This window comes from Cynocephalus volans, chromosome 2, assembly GCF_027409185.1.
Source record: "Cynocephalus volans isolate mCynVol1 chromosome 2, mCynVol1.pri, whole genome shotgun sequence".
NCBI lineage: Eukaryota > Metazoa > Chordata > Mammalia > Dermoptera > Cynocephalidae > Cynocephalus > Cynocephalus volans.
In genome coordinates, this window is record NC_084461.1 from 212,161,195 (window position 1) to 212,182,337 (window position 21,143).

A 21,143-nucleotide genomic window follows, 5' to 3' on the forward strand; every position below is an offset into this window, starting at 1 on the left:
CGTCAAACCTGAGAACCGCCCAGAAAGTAGCCCCCAGGGTGAGGACACCTGGGCCCGCTGGGACTGACCAGGCGGAGAGCCACTTCCCTTGGGAAATCCAAGGCCTTGCTAGAATTTGGGCTGAAGTGGAGAAATGGAGGAGCCACCAAACTAAAAGTCTTGTGTACAGCTAGTCCTGAAAGCATTAGCATTCCCATTGGCAGACTGTAATACACGGCTCTGTCCTTGGAACTTACAACATCCCCACCTGGATCTTGATGTCACACTTACCCAGCCTTGGTGTATCCACTGAGCTCCAGAACGAGGATGTAGGACGTGGTCAGCCCACAGAGCAGGATCATTTTGGGCAAGGAGGACACCCGCAGGAATATGGCTAGCGGGAGGGTGCCCACCAGGCAGCAGAGCAGGGCGTGGTGTGCAGACTCGCAGGGCAGGGCAGGCAGCACCGTGCGCCGGCCACCAGCCGAGAGGACCACCAGGGAGCTGTTGTACTTGGAGCTCCAGGCCCAGGGCAGGCAGCCCACCTGGAAAGTAAGGGGCATGGGTGCTGAAGAAAGGCCGGCGAGGGCCGGCAGCCCCTCAGGATGCTCAGGTGCCCCTCTGCTCACAGCCCTCCCAGCCTCCTGTCTCACCCCTGCCCCCCCTCACCTGCTACCAGCCCTTCAAAGATCCCACGGGCTGCAGGTGCAGGCAGGAGGCCCTGAGCAGGACCAGGTGATAACAACAGCTGCTGCCTGCTCCCCAAGCTGATACCCCTGCCCAGCTCCATCCTGTGACTCCTGCCCCAGCCCCATCCTGTGTTTCCACCCCAGCTTCTGCTCCCTGCACACAATAGAGGACCTGGGTTCCCCCGCCAGCAAAAGCCTGCATTTTCCTCTGATGAGTGAAGTCTCTTGTTCACTCTCTTGTCTATCACCCCTGGCCTGTTTCTGACATCTCTGCCCACCCCCTTGTCTCCACACCCCTCGGTTCTGGCCTTCCAGGTGGCTCTCCACAGGGTGTCCTTGCCCACCCCCAGCTCTTGGCCAAGCATTGGAGATGCTCACCACACATCCTTGGGCTACTGAGTAGATTAAGACGGCTATGAAAATACATAAGACGGTGCGGATCTGAATCGTCAGGCATCCTGGAAAACACTGAACAAGAAAATACTATTTTAAAAATGCCCTCTGATTACAAAGTTGGTTCACAAGCACAGTTAATAAGTCACACAACACAGAACATGAAGAGCAGTCTGCAGGGCCCTACAGCCTCACCCCTTACTCATCCGCCACACAATTTTCTTGGCTGTTTTCATATATTTATTCTCCCAGGTGAAAAACGTGACAAAAAAAAAATATCTTTTAAAGCCTGAAGTCTTTAATTTAAAAAGTATTAACACCTCTCCTTCCTTTCCTTTCACTTTCATTGGCACTGAAATTAAATAAATAGATTGACTTCACATTTCCATTATATAGAATTCTTCTATCTCAGAAATGATAAGAACTTCCACTGGGTTGTGTTTTCTTCTATATACTTTAAATGAGTTTCGTTGTGTTCTTGTTACATTATTAGAAATTTTATTTTAAATCTATTTACTTTAAGTACATTCTGGAATATTCAACAAACAATTCCATGGATAAAAAATAAGTCTTTTTTATACTCACACTCCTGAAAGTAAAAATATAAACTAAAATAAATACACACGGGGACCTTACAGAAAACACAACTAACACTGCTGGGGCCCACGACCAGCCAAGAGGCCCTCAGCAGGCTACGGGGGCTACTCCTTTAATCCCCCCTCCCCTACACCAAGGTCAGGATCCTCACTGTCCCTGCTCTACAGCAGAGGAAAAGGTGCACAAGGATCCCCAAGCCCCGTATCACTTGTTCTATGGGTGAGGACAGAGTGGTTGGTCCCAGCTCACACAGCTAGTGGGTCCTGGATCTGGGTCCCAGTTCTAGGTTCCCCGAATACCCACGCCAGTATACTTCACCGAAGCATTGGTCTCTGCTAATCTCTTCAGAAAGAAGAGCTGTTTTGCAGGATGCAATGCCCAAATGCTTTACTGACCTTGGCTTACTGCACTTCTCTCCTGATATGGGTTGAACTGTGTTCTACAAAGTTTTATGTAGTAGAAACTTAACCCCCACTGTGACTGTGAAGAGGACAGGAAATCTTATTATAATAATTGAAAGGTGGGGCCTTGAAGAGGTGATTAGATTGTGAAGACCACACCCTAGTGAATCGATTAATCCATTGATGGTTTAATGGTGGTCATGGGAGTGGCTGTGATGGCTTTAAAAGGAGAGCACTGAGGACATTAGTCTCTCTCTCTCTGCTCCTGCCATTCTCACCATGTGACAACCAGCACTGCTGCAGTCACCACCAACAATAACGCCCTCACCAGAAGCGTTCCCTGGACTTTAGACTTCCCAGCCTCTGAAACTGTAAGCAATAAATTTCATTTCTTCATATAGTACCCAGTTTCAGGTATTTTGTTATAAGCAACACAAACAGACTAACATACCTCCCAACCTGATCTCGGCCCCTGGGGAAGATGTGGGCACAAGTCACTAATCCCCCATAGCCGTCCTGCGGCTACTTCCCAGTCCTACTCAGTGAGGGTTCGCAATGGCCAGAAATGCCACTGGACCCGCTGGCAGGCCCCCAGCAGGCCCCGAACCCAGTACAGGCCCAGGAATAGGATTTTGGAGCAAGGCCTGACATCTTCTGCATGTCACGAAACTCACCAATCAGGTGACTTTGAATTACTCAGAAAGGAGCACCTGGTGTACCTAATATATCACATGAGACCTTTAAAAGCAGAGTTTCCTTTGCTGTGCAGAAGCTTTGTAGTTTGATGTAATCCCATTTGTCGATTTGTGCTTTTGTTGCCTGTGCTTTTGGGATCACATCCAAAAAATCATTACCCAGACCAATTTCATGGAGCATTTCCCCTATGACAATTAACAGACTGAAGAAATACCAACATATTGAGAGAAAACATTTGCAAACCAAACATCTAATAAGGGGGTAATATCCAAAATATACAAGGAACTCAACTCGGTAACAAAAAAAACCCCCAAATAACCCAATTAAAAAATGGGCAAAGAATCTGAACAGACATTTCTCAAAAGAAGACATATAACTGACCAGCAGACATATGAAAAAATGTTCAACATCACTTATCATCAGGAAAACGCAAATTAAAACCACAATGATATATCACCTCACACCTGTTGGAATGGCTATTATAAAAAAGACTACATAACAGGTGTTGGTGAGGATATGGAGAAAAGAGAATCCTTTACACTGTTAGTAAGAATATAAATTAGTACAGCCTTTATGGAAAACAATATGAAGATTTCTCAAAAAGTTAAAAAAAGAACTACCATATGATCCATCAATTGCACTTCTGGATATATATCCAAAGAAATTGAAATCACTATGTTTTAGAAATGTCTACACTACCATGTTCATTGCAGCATTATTCACAACAGCCAAGATAGGGAAACAACCTAAGTGTCCATCAACAGATAAATAAAGAAAACGTGGTATATATGCACAATGGAATACGACTCAGCCATAAAGAGAAAGAATTCCTGCCATTTGCAAAAACATGGATGAACCTGAAGGACATTATGCTAAGTAAAATAATCCAAGCACAGAAAGACAAATACTGCATGATCTCACTTCTACATGGAATCTAAAAAAGTCACACTCAGAAGCAGAGAGTAGAACAGTGGTTGCCAGAGTCCAGGGAGTGGGGGTGCAGGGGAAAGTGGAGACATTGGTGAAAGGGTACAAAGCGCAGTTAGGGGAAATGAATTCCAGTGATCTACTGCACAGCGTGGTGACTACAGTTACTAATAACGTATTGTGTATTTCAAAACTGCTAAAAGGGCAGATTTGAAATGTTCTCACCACAAAGAAATGATAAGTGTGTGAGGTAATGAATATGTTAATTAACTTGATTTAATCATTCTACAATGTACGTATACATATACCATAACATCACATTGTACCCCGTAAACATATATAATTATGTTTTGTCAATTAAAAAATTAAAACGAAATTTAAAACAGAACAAAACAAATCAGAGCTTTCTGATGGCAGAAGAGAAGCAGAGAGGTGAGAGGCACCGGGAAGGATGTGACACACCATTGCTGGCTGTTGCTGGCTTGGAGACAGAGGAGGCCAGATCCAGAGAGCAGCCCCTGGGAGCTGAGAGCCACCCTGGGGACAGCCAGCAAGGACAGGGATCTCAGCCCTGCAACCACCCAGAACTGGACTCGCCAACTACCCAAACAAGCTGGAAGTGGATTCTTTCCCAGAGCCTCCAAATAGAAAGCGGGCGGCAGCACGTACAGTCTGGCTCAGGATGCCCTGAGCAGAAACAGCTAGGACGAATCTGTGTACCTGGAAGTGGGGTGCTGCTATAACAAATACCCAAATGGAGAGCAGTGTGGAACTGGGCAGTGGGGCGAGACAGGAAGAATTCAAAGGGCAGGATAGAGAACGCATACCTTGCAGATTGCAAACTCCACCATCATGAGAGGTCAAATCCCCACCAGGAACCCTTTCTGTACAGGAGGGACATGTGTATACCCTCACGGTTCAGCTCCTCTGAGTGAATCCGGCTGATGTCGGGGAGATTTGCTGGGCTACCAGAGAAGGAAGCTTTTGGTTCTTTTGAAAGACAAGACATGTGGAGAGACACTGTTTCTCCTTCTGGACATGTGGTGGGTAGACATGAAGCTAATGTCCACCTTCAGGGAGGCCAGCCTTGGGCTGAGGCCTGCACTGCAGGGGGCAGAGAGGACCCAGAAAGAAATAGGTCCCAGACGGCAGGATGAGTCATTTGGATAAAACCAACCTGGGGTTCTCCCTCCTCTGGTTGTTCTGGATACATGAGCCAATGAATTCCTTTTATCACTTAAGACATTTTGAACTGGCTATTTAGTTACTTGCAAAATATCACTTGCTGCTCCATGCACTTTCCAGAGGGTGGAGGCAGCTTTGGGAGTCTGGCCGTCCTGGTCACACCCTCAGTGAGGGAGCTCTGACTCCAGCCCCAGAGTATTTCCAGTCCTCTTCAGTGCTCCTGTGAATGTGTTTGATCAAATAAATAAGAGTAAAAATATTTCTCCAGACAATGAATGATGATCACAAAGACCAAATGTGGAGCTGGATCTGGTTTGCTAGGAGCTCTTAGAGAAGGAGGAATATGTAAATGATAAGGAATGAATGTCTGTTATTTTTAAAATGGCCTACCCTTTTTTTTTTTTTTATAGTTAATTTCGGTAACACTTGTCAGCTCTTTTTCATAAGCAGTAAAAAATGTACATTCACAGACAAAAAGTAGCATGAAAAATAGCTTGTAGTAAGACAAGGGGAAAAAAAAAAAAGATAGCTGTTCTCATATGAACAATGGAAAATTCCCCAAGAACGTGACCTACAATTAGATGTAGACCCAGCAAGCTATTTGTTGTCACACACCTCCTCAAAGCATGCTGTCAAGGAAGAAACAAATGACAGCGACACTGTTTTGAAAACTGACTATAGCAACAGCAGGAGAGCGAGCCTCCTGGAATCCGCCACTGCAGGGCAGGGCTGTTCACAACATGAGCTGAATTTAAGAAAAGGCCCCCAACAGTGTGAGGAGCCCACAGACCACAGCAGGACTACAGTGCAATCTGAGAGCAAAACACCGTGGTACATCTGGACAGACTGCGGGCAGGATGCAGGGGAGCACCCAGCATCATAAATGGTCAGTCCACGACAGAGGCTTGGAAGACGTCGCCTTCATTGTGCAGGGGCTTAAATGATTTAGCAATATATTTAAGAACAGGTGCAATATATTTAAGTCTATCATTTCCACAGCTACGTCTATCTCCACTTGGCCTTGATCATGCTGCATAAGGCATGAAGGACCTAAAAAGAACATGCCCGGGGCTTGTGAGGTGACCGGGAGACAGGCGAGTAAATGCATGTCACAGCACAGGAGAAGGAGCCACGTGGAGGGAGCAGGGCCTTGACGGGGCGCCAAATGAGGAAAGGAATTCCACACAACTGCCCACATACACCACAAATGAGCAGCACTTCCAGGAAGCCCTGATGACACTCAGTCCTGGATGATGGTTTCATTCATTTCTAGCCCATTTATATGAAAACAGTAATCTTATTAGAAGTGGGAAATTTCAAAGCTTACCAAACTAAATGTCACACAATCTGCAGAAGTCTAAGAGCTGGGAATGTAGTTTCAATAAATAGCCTTTTTTTTTTTTTTTTTGTCTTTTTCGTGACCGGCACTCAGCCAGTGAGTGCACCGGTCATTCCTATACAGGATCCGAACCCGCGGCGGGAGCGGCGCTGGGACGCTCCCAGCGCCGCACTCTCCCGAGTGCGCCACGGGCTCGGCCCTTATTTTTTAATTTAAAAGAAAATCAGGATATTACCTAAAAACAATGACAAAGTTATGCTAATAAAACTAGATTTAATCTTTTCAATAATTATGCAAAGATAATGCTGGGTATGGCAGAAGTGGACTCTTGTGGAATGGTACATTTGAAAATGAAGGCTGAGTTGTGCCAAAGGCATGCAGGATCAGAAAAAACAGGGAGTCCTCACCAACGAACTGCAGATGGTAGAAGGCTATGGAGCTCACGCCTTTGCTCCAACAGCCCAAGAAGCAGAAGAAGCATCAGGCCTGTATTGCTCACCTGGAAAATGCCCCCTCCTCCCAAGTCTATGGCATGAACACACATAAACCATCCCTCTCATCCCCTGCTGAACTCTCCATTCTAGGAGAATGGGATCAGTATCTTCTGTTCATTTATCTCACAGATATTCATCACCTGCCCATTGTGCCCATTGTGCCCCAAACAGCACACGGTGCCCAGTGCAGGACTGAGGCTTAATGAGCACCTGCTATGTGAGCAGATTCTTTCTACCTGTCCTGGAGGGTGAGGGGACAGAACTGCCTCCACTGTCCCACCTGTCCTGCTGAGAGGGCAGGCAGAGACTACCCACCTACCTGGACCAGGCGATATGCAGGTACAGGACACAGGCCACCCACATACCTGCACCATGTGATGTGCAAGTACAGGACACACAACACCCACATACCTGGGACCAGGTGATGTGCAGGTACAGGACACAGGCCATCCACATACCTGGACCCAAGTGACATGCAGGTACAGGACACACATCGCCCACATACCTGGACACGGGTGATGTGCAAGTAGAGGACACAGGCCACCAGGAAGCAGATACAGAACACGAGCAGGAGCAGAACAGCCACACTTCTGCGGGCAGAAGACATGTAGGTCACTGCTGGGCAGAGTGAGGTGAGGGGCAGGGTGAGGTGAGCCCAAGAGGTGCCTGGGAATCAGCCCCTCCTCCCTTCCCCCACATCTCTTAATACCCCAGGAGGAAGCAGCATCATTACCCTGGCTGCCTGCCACTTGAGTCTCTGGGGACTTGCCCACAGCTGGTTCTCTTCTAGGAGAGGGCATCTGGGGCTCTCAAGTTCACCCCCCAACTTCTACTACTCCCACCCCCAAGATCTAGCTAGGCTGACAGTCACACAATTTTTCTGGAAGCTCCTTTCCTCATGATGGAAAGACAGGAGTTTCCCAAATTTTGCTGAGCTGTTCATTTGCTGGGCCTTGCTGGGAAGGACTTTTCTAGAAGAAGCTTGGTCCCCAAACAGGGCCATCAGACAGGTTGCTGTGTTAACAGTGTCTGGTGGGTTGGGGTGGGGTGCTGAGCACCTAGGACCAAGGCCCCTTCTCCTCAGCATGTGTGTGGGGGGCTTCCATGTGCTTTCCAGAAACTCAAAGGAGACATTATTCCTGTGGGAAGTTTTAAGAAACAGGTATGTCTGGAAGAAAAGTAACAACTGGAGACTTTGTGGTATCTTCCTTGCCAAAAACAAAAGCCACTAAACTCACGTTGACTTACATGATGATCATACATTTAAAAAATGACTATATTTTTCTTTCTTTTTTTTTTAAGAGGCCACTTTTTCTCATTTTAATGTTTTTGAAAATGACGTGGACCTAGAAATCAAAGGAGCCCATTCAGTGCACTGTTTTCTCCCTCAAAAGCTATCACTAAGGCAACAGTTCAGGTTGTGCAGACAAAGAAACTAGAAATATACGGTGTCTCAGAACTGAGTAAATTCAAAATCAAAAATTGAAAGAGACCCGTCCGGGCTGTCAGCCATCAAGGCTTGCTACATCGTGGATGTGAGTACATGGAGCATCGATGTGTGGTTCACGTCTTCCCCAGATGTCAGGCACAACAGTAGAGTAGCTGTGGGAGGTGAACCCTGGCACAGTCACCAGCCCCAGACACCAGGACTTCTCGGTCGCCTGCCCACCTTGCTGACTGGACAGGAACAGCACTTACTGTGGGATTATCAGAAGGTAGACGAGGCCGAATAAGGCAGCCAGGATGAGGGCGAGGACGACGGCGCTGGTGAAGTACTCGTCCTGCAGCTGGTGGTACTGCACGAGACATCAGTCGTCAGGGGCCGCCAGCCACCAGGCGACGCGCCTTCAAAGACGCCCCAGGGATGGCCCCCGCGAGTCACGTACCTTCTGCTCCCGCTCAGCGTGCTTGTACTTCAGGGTGACGACGTTGAGGTCCGCCATCTCCAGCTCCGTCTGGCGGGCTTCTAAGAGGCGGCTGATGTACCTGTTGACGCGAGTGCCCGGCGTGCTGTAGACCACGTTGGTGGAGAAAGACGAGCGGTTTCTGAGTTTTTCTGAGGCTGTTCTCAATGCCCTCCGCTGCAGCCATCACAGAAATAAAGAAATATCGTCAAATTCTCCACTTTACGAAGAAAAGCACTTGTACTTTCCCTCCGGCCAATATCCCCGTCCAGCGCAGGCTGGGATTGGGTTTGGGGATCTGAGATGCAGTCATGGCTCTGCCCCTGCTGGTGGGGAGACTGCATAAGAGTCATCGCAGCAGCCGATGGTGGGGTTACATGTCTGTCCAGGGGTTACATGACACCCTATGTGACGGCATCGTGGCAAGGGTAATGGAACTCAACATGAGTGCAGTGGGGGGACAGCGCCCAGTGCAGAAAAGGCACCTCTGCTCACCAAAAGCCCAACATCCACATAAGTAGAAAAAGACGCCCTAGAGTTCCAGGAGCAGGAGTCCAACTCGCTCCTTCTAAGAGGCAGAAATGGTGGCAACAGACATGCCTCCGCCACCTCTCACTCCAGCCAGGGCTGATGGGAGAAGGGTGTGGGCCTCTCCTCCACGCCTTCCATACGTCACAGGAGGGACATAAGAAAGCACCCCTTTGCCAAAAAACAATAGAGTCTAATTTAAAGCCACCTGCTGTGATCGCATTATCAGTCTTCATAAGCAAGGGCTCGGGTACTTAACATATTGGAGGAGAAAATAAGATTAAAAAGATGCTATCCATGTGATTCTAGAAAAGATGGAATAAACACACTTCTTTTTATCCCTACTGAATGATAAAAGCACTGACAGTATATATAAAATAAATGCAAGAAGACTGTGAAAGGTGAAAAAAAGAAGTAGACCTCTAGGGACCTTAGGACTCAAAGAAAAACAGTGTATGTGTATGTGTGGGGGGGGGGAGAGGGACCGGGAGAATCCCTTGTGGTTTCTTTTTGCCATATTTATCTCAGACTAGGAACTGGAGAAGCCAGCAACCTAAAAATGCCAATGCGTGCAGACAAAATTCGTAAAGCCCCAAGAAAAACCTGTCCTCTCTAGCCAAAGGACCAACAATGGGGCAACTCAGCAAAACAGAAAACTTCTATTTAGACAATAACCACCCTACTCTAGCCATCGTGGAAAAGTCAGTGGCACCACTCCCACCCAGGCCAGCAGAAGACAGCAGGGCAGCCTCAACCTCTACCCTCATTAGGCTGCAAGGAGGCATACCCAAGCCCCCATGAGACAGCACCAGAGAAGGCTAAATCTGGAGTTGAGATTTTCAACTCCACTACGCAGCAATGAGCCCCACTTATAATGCAAGTAAGTACATTGCAGTAGGGAATGCAGATTCCCTACTGGAAAATCTGAATTTCCAAATGTGCTCAACAGTAAAGATGCCCTGTCCCCCAGATGTCATGGAGGACCAGTAGAGAACCTGGACTTCCACCTACACCTGGCAATAACAGGGCAGCACTCTCATCACACCACTGGTGCAGAGACCGAGGAAGCCTGCTTAAACAGAAGACTTCAATAAGATCCAGAGTCTCATAACAGAATACCCAAAATGTCTAGTATACAATAAACATAAATCACTCATCATACCAAGTCCCAGAAAAATCTCAACTTGAATAAGAAAGACAATCGGCAGATACCAACATTAAGATGACACAGTTGTTACAACTATCTCACCAAGATTTTAAAAGCAGCGTTAATTAAAGTTCATTAAGAAGTAATTAATAACACACTTAAAACAAATGAAATATAGAAAGTCTCAGAAAAGAAAGAGAAGGTGTAAGGAAGAACCAGATAGCAGTTATAGAACAAAACCATACAATAACCAAAATAAAAAAAATCCAATGGGTGGGCTCAGTTTCCAGACTGGAGTGCACAGAGGAAAGAATTCCTGAGCATGAAGACAGAACAATAGAAATTATCCAATCTGAACAATATAAAGAAAATAAACTTTAAAAAAAAAAAAAGAGCCTCTGAAACTATGGGACAAAAATGAAAGATCTAACATTCATTCATGTCATCAGAGTCCCAGAAGAAAAAGAAAAAGAATACGGGACTGGACAAGTATTTGAAAAAAGAACGGCAGAAAATTTCCCAAATTTAGCAAAAGATATAAATTTACAGATTGAATTAAGTGAGCAAATCTCAAACAGGATAAACTCAAAGAAATACAGGTCGAGACACATCATAATCAAACTTCTGAAAACAAAAGATACGGGAAAAAATCTTGAAAGCAGCCTGAGAAAAGTGACACCTGAATTACAGGAAAAACGAACTAGAATGCCAGTAAAGTTCTCTTCAGAAACCATGGAAGCCAGAAGAAAGCAGAAAAACATTTTTCAAGTGCTAAAAGAAAAAGACTGTAAACCCAGAATTCTCTATCCAGCAACAATATACTTCAGGAATGAAGGGAAAATCAAAACATTGTTAGATGAAGGAAAACTAAGAGAATTTGTAATCAGCCTAAAAGAATAGCAAAAGGAAGTTCTTGAAACAAAAAGTAGATGGTAAAAGAAGAAATGTTGAAATATCAGAAGGGAAAAGAACAACAGAAAGAATAAAAAAATGGATAAATATTGAGAGAGTACTTCAAATGTTCATGGAAAAATAGAATTAAAAGTTAATACAAATTTTTCCATAAACTTTTTGAAGTATCCTCATACTTTTCTTCTCCTCTTGTTTTTTCTACATGATGTTTGCTCGTTAAACCAAAAATTATAAATTTGTCTAATGTAGTAAAAAATGTTTGTAGAGGACATATACATTTAATAATTAAAATACTTAATAATACTTATTCTCCTCCATTTATAATTATATTGATGTTGGTATCTGTTGGTATTTGAATAAAGGGACTAAAAGGGAGGTGCAGTTTCTACACTAAAACTGGTAAAATGTTGACATCAGTAGACTGTGATATGTTATATGCAAATAATATATATCTAGAGCAACCACTAAAAATTTTATACAAAGAGATACTCAAACAACTATATGTAAATCAAAATGGAATTCTAAAAACTGTTCAAGTAAACCATGGCACGGTAGGAAAAACAAAACAGAGAAATGAAAACAAAAGGAACAGAAACAAAAATAAATAAATTGGCAGACTTTCAATAACATATAAACGTATCAAAAACTACATTAAGTGTAAATGGTCTAAATAAACCAATTATAAGACAGAGAGTGCCAGAAATGATTGAACAAATATGATCCAACTATATGCTGCCTACAAAAAATTCACCTCAAATATTACAATACAGGTAGGTTGAAACTAATAGAATAGAAATGATATACCATGAAAACATTAATATAAAGAAAGCAGGAGTGGCTGTGTTATTGAATTCAGAAAAAGTAGATTTCAGAGCACAGAAAAATTACGAAGGACAGAGAAAGACATTACATAATAATTAAATGATCTAGAAATCCTCAATGTGTAGTCATCAAACAACAGAGCTTTAAATTACATGAAGCCAAGACTTATAGAACTTAATGAGAAATAGACAAGTTCTCAATTATAGTTGGAGATATCAACATCCCTCTCTCAACAATCAATAGAACAACTAGACAGAAAATCAGCAAGGATGTAAGAGAATACAACACCACCATCAATCAAGAAGAACTAATTGACATTTATAGCCTACTCCATCCAACAACAGCAGAATACACATTCTTTTCACGTGCCCATGAGTATGTACTAAGACAGACCATATCCTTAGCTGTAAAACAAAACTTAACAAATTTAAAATAATTGAAACCATACATAATGTGTATTCTCAGACCAAAATGGAATCAAAATAAAATCAGTAACAGTAAGATAACAGGAAAATCTCCAGACACTTCTAAATAAGCCATAGGTCAAAGAGAGAATCTCAGGGGAGATGAAAAATACATTGACCTTACTGAAAGTGAAAACATAACATATCAAAATCTGTGGGACATAGCTAAAGCAGTGCTAACAAGAAATTTAATAGTACTAAATGCTGATATAAGAAAAGAGAAGATGTTTCAAATCAGTAATCTAAGCACCATGTTAATAAACTAGAAAAAGAAATGCAAAATAAACTCAAAGCTAATAGAAAGAAGAAAATAATAAAGAGAAGAATTCAATGAAACGAAAACAGAAAAAATAGAGAAAAGTCAATGAAACAAAAAAGCTGATTCTCTGAAAATATTAATTAAGTTGAGAAATCTCTAGCAAGCCTGACGAAGATACAAAACAAATTCAGGAACGAAATGTGATTTTACTGCATACTCTGCAGATATCAAAAGGACAATAAAGGGATACTATGAAAATCCTACACACATAAATCTGACAACTTAGATCAAATGAAAATAGATCTAGTGAAAATAGATTAACCATTCTTTGAAACACAAAAACTTCCACAACTCACCCAGCACAAAAGGTAATTTGAATAGCCCTATAATTACTAAGGAAACTGACTTCATAATTTTAAAATTCCTGAAAAGGTCATCTCCATGCTCAGCTGGCTTCACTGGAGAATTCTAGCCATGTTTAAAAAAGAATCAACACCAATTCTACCCCATCTCATCCAGAAAGTAGAAGAGGAGTCAGCATTTCCCAATTCACTTTATAAAGTCAGTATCACCCTGATACCAAAACCAGACAAAGACAGTACAAAAAAGGAAAAGTATAGGACAATATCTCTCATGAATATAGATGTGAAAATCCTCAATAAAATATTAGCAAATAAAATTCAGCAATATATAAATAGAACATATACCAATGACCAATTCTAAGGATGCAAGGCTGATTAAACATTTGAAAATCAATGTAATCCACCAGATTAAAAGGTTAAAGAAGAAAAGTTAATTGATGCCAAAAAATAATTTGACAAAATTCAATTCCCATTCATATAAAAATTATCAGAAAATTAGGAATTGAGGGGAATTTCCCCAACTTGATAAAGAACATCTGCAGAACATCTACAGCTAACATTGTACTTAATGATGGCAGACAATGCTTTCCTTCCATGATTCAGAGCAAGGCAGAGATGTCTGTTCTCACCAGCTTGATTCAACATGGAGCTAGAAACCCAAGCCAGTGCAGTAAGGCAAGAAAAGGAAATAAGGCATACAAATGGGAAAAAAGAAATGAAACCATCTCATTTTCAGATGACATGATGGTCTACATAAAATATCCCAAGGAATATACAAAAAAACACCCCCTAGAACAAATAAGTGAGTTCCACAAGGTCACAGGATATGAGATGAACAAATCAGGCACAGAAAGAGAAATACCACATGTTCTTACTTATTTGTGGGAACTAAAAATAAATAAATAAATAAACACACAAACAAATAAAGGGGGAGAAAGAAGACACGAACAATCACAACAATTGCTTGAATTTGTGAAGACAAGTGAACAGATATGATGTGGGGGAGAGGGGAGAGAGCGAGGGGGGTAAGAGGAATGGGTAAAGGGTCACGAAAATCAACTACAATGTATATTGAGAAGTTAAAATTAAAAAATAAATAAATAAATAAACAATTTTTTAAACAGTATTTTTTATAGTAGCATTGAGAATGGAAGACCAATATTAAAATATAATACCATTTATAATCACTGATAAGAATGAAATGATGTGTGTAAATCTAGCAAAATATGGCCAGGACTCAATGCTGATGAAAGAAATAAGAGGAGTTCTGCATTCATGGACTGAAAGAATCAACAGGGCAAATACGTCAATTCTTCCCATATAGACATACACAAGTTTAGCGTAATTCTTATCAAAACCCCAGCAGAATTTTTTTTGTAGATAAATAAGTTTACCCAAATATTAAATAAAAAGGTAAAAGGACCAGAATAGCTCATTTTCCTTAAAAAGAATAAAGTAAGAAGAATCACTCTACCTGATTTTGACTTATATTATATAACTACATTAACCAAGACTGTATGGTGTTGGCAGAGGAATAGACAAATAGATCAATAAAACAGAATAGAGAACCCAGAAATAGCCTCACACACGTATAGCCGAATGGTTGTTGACAAAAGTGCAAAAGCAATTCAATGGAGAGAGGATAGCTTTCCAACAAATGGTTCTGGAGGAATCAGATATGCATAAGCAAAAAAATGAACCTTGACCTTAATCTTATACCTTAGAAAAAATTGATGTAAAATGAATCATAGATTTAACTACTATGCATAAAATTGTAAGACTCTTAAGAGAAAATGTATGTGAAAATCTTTGGGACTTGGTCTACTTAAAAATTCTTAGATACGACAACAAACACATGATTCATAAAAGAAAAAAGATCAATAAATTGGATGTCTTCAAAATTAAAAACGTCTGTTGGGTTGGCCAGTTAGCTCAGTTGGTCAGGGCACAGTACTACAACCGGAAGGTAGAGTTCAGATCCCCCTAATGGCCAGCCACCAAGAAAAACAAAAACAAAAACAAAAATCTGTTCTGTGGAAAACCTTGTTAAGATGTTGAAAAGACAAGCTACAGACTGGGGAAAAATATTTGCAAACCACATATCTGACAAAACAATCATATTTAGGATATATCAAGAACTCTCAAAAGTGAACAGAACAAAAAAGTCCAAAAAATCAAATTAGAAAACAAACAAAAGACATGAAGAGACATTTCACCAAAGAGGAAGACAACATATGAATGGAAAATTAGCACTAGAAAAGATGTTCAACATCTGCAGCCCTCAGTGAAATGCAAAAATAAAATCCAAAGGGGTATCACTACATACTTATTAGAACAGCTAAAATTGAAGAAAAAAAAAAAAGCACTGGCTAGGATGCAGAACTGGATTCTTCATACGTCGCTGATGGGAATGCAAAACAGTACAGATACTCTGGAAAACTTTGGCAGTTTCCCAACAAAAAGTAAGTATGACCCATCAATCGCACACCTGGGCATCTATCCCAGAAAAATTAAAACTTACATGCTCACAAAAATCTGTACATCAATATTTATAGCAGCTTTATAACGGTCAAAAACTGAAACAACAGAAATGTCCTTCAACAGCAGAAAGGTTAGCAAACAGTGGTCCATCCCTATCATGGAAGACTACACAGCCGTAAAAAGAAAAAAATTATCAACATGCACAACAGGATGGATCTCAAGAGCATAATGCTGAGTGGAGAAAAAGCCGAATTCAAAAGATCACAAACTGCATGATTCCATTTATATGATGGCTCAGGGCTTCCCATTTAGTCTATGACCCAGACAAGCAAACCATGACCCAAGTCCCCCCATGGTCACTGGGCATCTGCCTGAAATTGGGCTTGCTTGGAAGACCAGTGGCCAGAGTCAAATGTCCCTGGCCTGACACACCTGGGGGCACAGATGCACACAGGGCCTCATTCAGGTCTTCCATCCCATCACACCCTGTCACCCCCTCACCCTTTGCTGGTCAGCTCACCTGCCAGGTCCTGAGTTACTGCTTCTCTTCCACAATCAAGAATCACAGCCGTCCTCTATGACTCGACAACACAAGAGTAGCCGATGCACGGGTCAGGGGACAGAGAGGAGGGTGGCTGCCCTCAGTGAGTAGACAATGAGCACTTGTCTAAAAATGTACTGGAACCGCCCAAGCCATGGAATAAGCAATAAAGGAAAAGCTCACAACATCACAGACACCACCGGACCCAGTAACATCAATGCCCATGTTAACAGTCAGCGGAGAAAAGCCACCACGTTGATCATCTTGAAACACGCTCAAAAGCAGTTTCTAAAAATCAACATCCACTTCTCATTTTAAAAAAAGACGTGCAAATGCTAACTCGCATGGGCTATACTTTCTTAGCATAAATAATTAGGCACGTAATGAGGGTACTTCAAAAGTTCGTGGTAAAATAGAATTAAAAGACAGGACGAATCTTTCCATGAACTTTTTAAAGTACTCTCGTACTATTACTTCTAATGCAAAGCATCATAATTAATGGTAAAAACCCTATTCATTTTAATTATTAAAGCCTGAACAAAACAGAATGCCCATCTCATTATTATAATTTAATACAGGAAGGAAAAGAAGCAAAATTGTCACTATTTCATACACATATCATTATAGACCAAGAAAATCCAAGAGAATTAAGTAAAAAGTTCTTGCACAGTTTCCATAAGTATGGACCAAACAAGCTGAAATTTAATCTTCATTAAATTCAGATAGATATGGTGGAAGTTTTACTTTTTAAAAGTTCCTAGCCATGTTTAAACAAAAAGCCCAGGAGACAGAGTAGGAGAGACCGCAGGTGGATCAGAAACAGAGAAGAAAAGATGCAGCGGAGAGCATCTTGGTGCTATTTTAACCCATGCTAAAGCGCAGCGCCAGCAAGGTAGGCAGCAAACGCTCACGTCCACGCTTGGTGGGAGACAGCACAGCAAACAAAGGCTTGGAGAGAACAATTTGGCAACAGCTATGCAAAATTGAAATAGACACATCATTTAACCCAGCTATCTCACTACAAAGAAATACCCAAGGCTATCCTTGCAACGCTTGCTAAAATGTTTGTAGGAAAAGATGTCCACGGCACCAGTGCCCATGAGAACAGCCACCAGAAATAAAGTTCTCTCCACCAACAAGCCGGTGGGAGGTCACGTCTTGCACGTGCAGCTGGCAGCCATTTGGCCACTTAAAAAGGACTGGTATGTTGTTATGTGCCTACAGGATTTCTAAGGTCTGTCACTGAAGCAAAAGGCAGTGCATAGGACAAAAAGACACATTCCTTTTTGCATTAACTGGTAAGTTTAAATTTGCATTTTCTGGTACATACACACACTGATTTCTGGAAGGAAATATAAAATGGTAAACAGTGTGGGGAACTTAATTTTTATATAAGTAAGCTTAGAGTATGAAGAGAAGGACAAAAATGGCATTAAAAAGACAGAAGTAGGAGGCGGCTCCTGGGTGTACACATGAGCGGGGATAAGTGTGCTGTCAGACACTAGGGAACTAGAATAAAGAATAGAGAAGTGTCCCCAATCTGGCTCCAGATGGCAGTGGCACATGCCCCACCAGACCAGGCTAGTCAGTGACCACCATCACAACCTCTAACCAGCCACACACACACTCGTGCAGACATTTGACTCATAGGATTTCATTTTACAAAATAATCAGAGATGTAAATGCACTTTGATGAACAAAAATGCTGAGCATGATTTGCTTCATTTAAAATAAAAATAGAAATTAAAAAAAAAGAAAAAAGAAAAAGCTGTACCCCACAGATGTACAATCAACTATGTTCCAATAAAAAATAGAAATAAAAATAAAAGCAGAAGTGACATAAATATGAATAGAGGTGATCAAGCAAAAGGTCTCTCCTTAGGCTGGAAATCTACGCAATGATTAAATAATCATATTTTTGACGAATATTTAATAACATAAGGAAATGTTTAGAATATATTAGCAAGTGAAGAAAAAACAAGCAAAATGCCTGTGCATCATTCAATCAAGTTTATTAAAAAATTTGTAGGCACACATACACATTTAATAAACCAGAAGGAAGAAAATGTTAACAGCTTTTTTGTGGAGAGGGAGGATAATAGTCAAATGCTTTTCATTCTTTTTTTTTGTATATTTTTGTATTTCTCCATTATTTTCCACAGTAAGTTACTTTCATCACCAGAAAAGAGAACTGAAGGAAAAACAGAACAGGTGTAAATGCACTGGGGGGTTCTGGGTGTATTGCAGGAGCTAATCCTGGCGTATTGACGAGCGGCTGTTTGAGCAAGACCTGAAGCCCTGTGCATGGCCACCCTGGCTGCAGGATAAGAGACCAAACCCTGGGGGGACATCCAGGCCTCTCAGTGAGTGGCAATTCTGAACCCAGCTGGGAGGCACCGGACTGTGTGGGGCCTGACCAAGATTCTCTGCTTGACCAAACTATAGTCAGGCTCCCGAACCTTCTCCTAGGCCCTTCTGTGCACTTCCTTGTAGAATCCAGTATTAACAAGAACCGTGCTAAGTCAGTATAGCAAACCCCACACCCTCCATATCTGATCACCCTGGATATCTGATTGGGTTCCTCATCTTCCCCCATCCTCCAAGTGACATCTGATCACCCTGGCCTATCTTCAGCAAGAATCCTATTAGGTCGGTTTAATGAGGATCCCCCTTCCCCCTGATGTTGCCCCTTGGTTTCCATCCCCTGACTCCCACCCTGCTCCTGAGCTGTAAATTCCCACTGGCTCATGCTGTGTTAGGAGTTGAGCCCAATCTGTCTCCCCCACTGCAATGCCCCACCTACCACTAGGTCCTTGTGCCACACCGCCACCTAGTGGCTGTTCCCCACTGTCCTGCCTCCCTCACCCCTGAATGAGCCAGTTGAGAACACTGGACCCACAGTGAGAGTCTGAGGCTGTCTGAGCGTATTTGTAAGTCGCTCCCCAGAACTCCAGACATGTCTGCTCACAAAAGCCTCACCAAGGTCTGGAACCACAGAACACATACCCCTACCCCGATCCTGAATCCACTCCCAGGCTCAGGCCAGCTGGGTGGGGCCTGGGTGTGGAGGTGAGGTGGGCAGAGTGCGCAGAGGCGAGATGGACACATGAAGGTGGCCCGGGACACCTGGGGAGCCAGTGCTGCAGGTGGGGGATGCTCGGAGCACAGTCTGCACCTGTCACTCACAGGGTCCTCATCACATACCCAGGATGACCACAGTTGCCCCCACTGAGGCCTGTCACTGCCCCATGACCACCCTTTGATATCCCCTATGGTGCAGACACTACTCTCCTCCCTGTTTGGGGCTTGTTTCACTGATCACAAGGCAGCAGCAACAAAGATGGGGCAGATGGCAACAAAGGGGCAATGTCAGAACAGCCAAGGCTCAGGCCTGGCACACAGAGCCTGCCCAGCAAGCAAAGGGGAGGACCTCCTGTAGGCAGAGCGCTTGTGCATGGCTGGAGAGGCGTGGAGTCACTCAGAGGGAAGATGAGCCTTGGACACTGGAGGGAGGCCCTGGGGACAAGGGTGGCAGGCAGGCAGGGCCAGGCCCTGAGGCACACCCAAGGCAGGAATGGGCCCAGCACCAGGGTAGGACCCATCCAGAAGGGGCTGGAGGAGCCAGGCTGGGGCAGGGTCCAGGGCTTTGCCACGAGAAGCACAAAGGACCAGGCTTCAGGTGGCATCTGACCTCCTGATGAGAGATAGAAGGGGGCAAGACTTGGGAGAGGGCTTGAGTGCCCGGGCACTGGGACCAAGGTGAGAGTATCAGACTGACAGAAAAGTCCTGTCAGGCCAGGGCCGAGCAGGCAGCATTGGGCCTGGGGCTAGGGGCCCTGAGCCCGTAGTGAGTCCGTGGGTGAGCGCCAGCTGTCCAGGGAGACTGGGGGACAGAGGGGCCAAGGACAAAACCAGGGACGCCACTGCTCACTGCCACCAGGGGAGGCGGGAAGGGAGAGGTGTGGGTGTCAGAGAAGCTGGGCTGTGGATGAGCGTGAGGAACGCAGGCGCAACTCCCGCCGTGAAAGGAGACTGAGGGGACCCTGCACACTCTGGTCTGCCCAGGCCAGGGGATAGCGGGTGGGGGTGTGACAGCATAGTCGTCCAGGCTGGCAACTGAGAAGGGCTGGGCTGCGGGGGGCCCTGCAGGTTCCTGGGTCCCAAGGCACCAGGGACAAGAGCAGGAGCTGCAGACGGCCTGAGAAGGTGGGTCCCAGAGGTCTGGGTTTGCAACTCCTTCCAAGCCCACCAAGCCCCTAAGGGGGCATGCCACCAGTGCCCCTGAAATCTGAATGGGGGCAGCCACCCTGCAGATCCCTCTCTCCCAGAAGAGGGAAGCAGCCCCCTTGCCACCTTGGTTTGTGAAGCAGAGTTTGAATATATGAGTCAGAGGCCAGCAAACTCTGCCCAGGAACATGCCTGAATTCCCATCTCATTAAACGCCTGCCCCTCAGCGATCCCAGCCAGAATGACATCCATGCACCCCACCACGCCTTCTCTGAGGGAGTCTTAGGAGGCTTCCGACTGGCCCTTTTGCCTCCAGCTCCATGACGGCTCTGCACTCTCCTGCTTTTTTTAAACATTTTGACTTTTTGTTCATCATGGACTCTTTTGGATTAAATGCAGTTTTTCAACATATTGCATGAAAATGTTATTTATCTTGGTGACTGAGTTTTGAGCATGCACCTAAATTGTGCACCTTAAATTGCCTCAACACAGCACAGCCCTGCAGGGTCACGTGGGCTTTGTCAGGGGTTGCCTGGTGCTGTGGGCAGAAGACAGCAATTCAATTGTGTTTCTGCTTCTGGCAATATGGCAAATACAACACCCTAAAAATACCCCCCTTACAAATTATGAGTACAAATATTAATACAAACACACACACACTTTTTAAAATGCACAACTGAAATGGCCAGAAAGTAAAGGAAATTATCAGAGGCCAGAAACATTTAGGCAGGTCGGAGTCCAGACGGGGCAGGAATGCTGAAGCCGCCAGCTACTGCCAGGACAGGGGCATCTCGGG

The 21,143-nt window shown here is 43.8% G+C and overlaps 1 protein-coding gene across 1 annotated transcript in view; it reads right to left on the reverse strand.

The window, feature by feature from the left end:
• The window catches only part of ADCY1 (adenylate cyclase 1), a 125,014-nt gene that overhangs the window by 24,748 nt on the left and 79,123 nt on the right, over nucleotides 1-21,143 (reverse strand). Inside the window, exons 9-13 of the mRNA XM_063087523.1 lie at nucleotides 8,587-8,781; nucleotides 8,399-8,496; nucleotides 7,206-7,290; nucleotides 1,047-1,136; nucleotides 271-524 (exon numbers count right to left, since the gene is read on the reverse strand). Coding sequence (XP_062943593.1) covers nucleotides 271-524; nucleotides 1,047-1,136; nucleotides 7,206-7,290; nucleotides 8,399-8,496; nucleotides 8,587-8,781 — 722 coding nt within the window. The remainder of the gene's footprint in view (nucleotides 1-270; nucleotides 525-1,046; nucleotides 1,137-7,205; nucleotides 7,291-8,398; nucleotides 8,497-8,586; nucleotides 8,782-21,143) is intronic.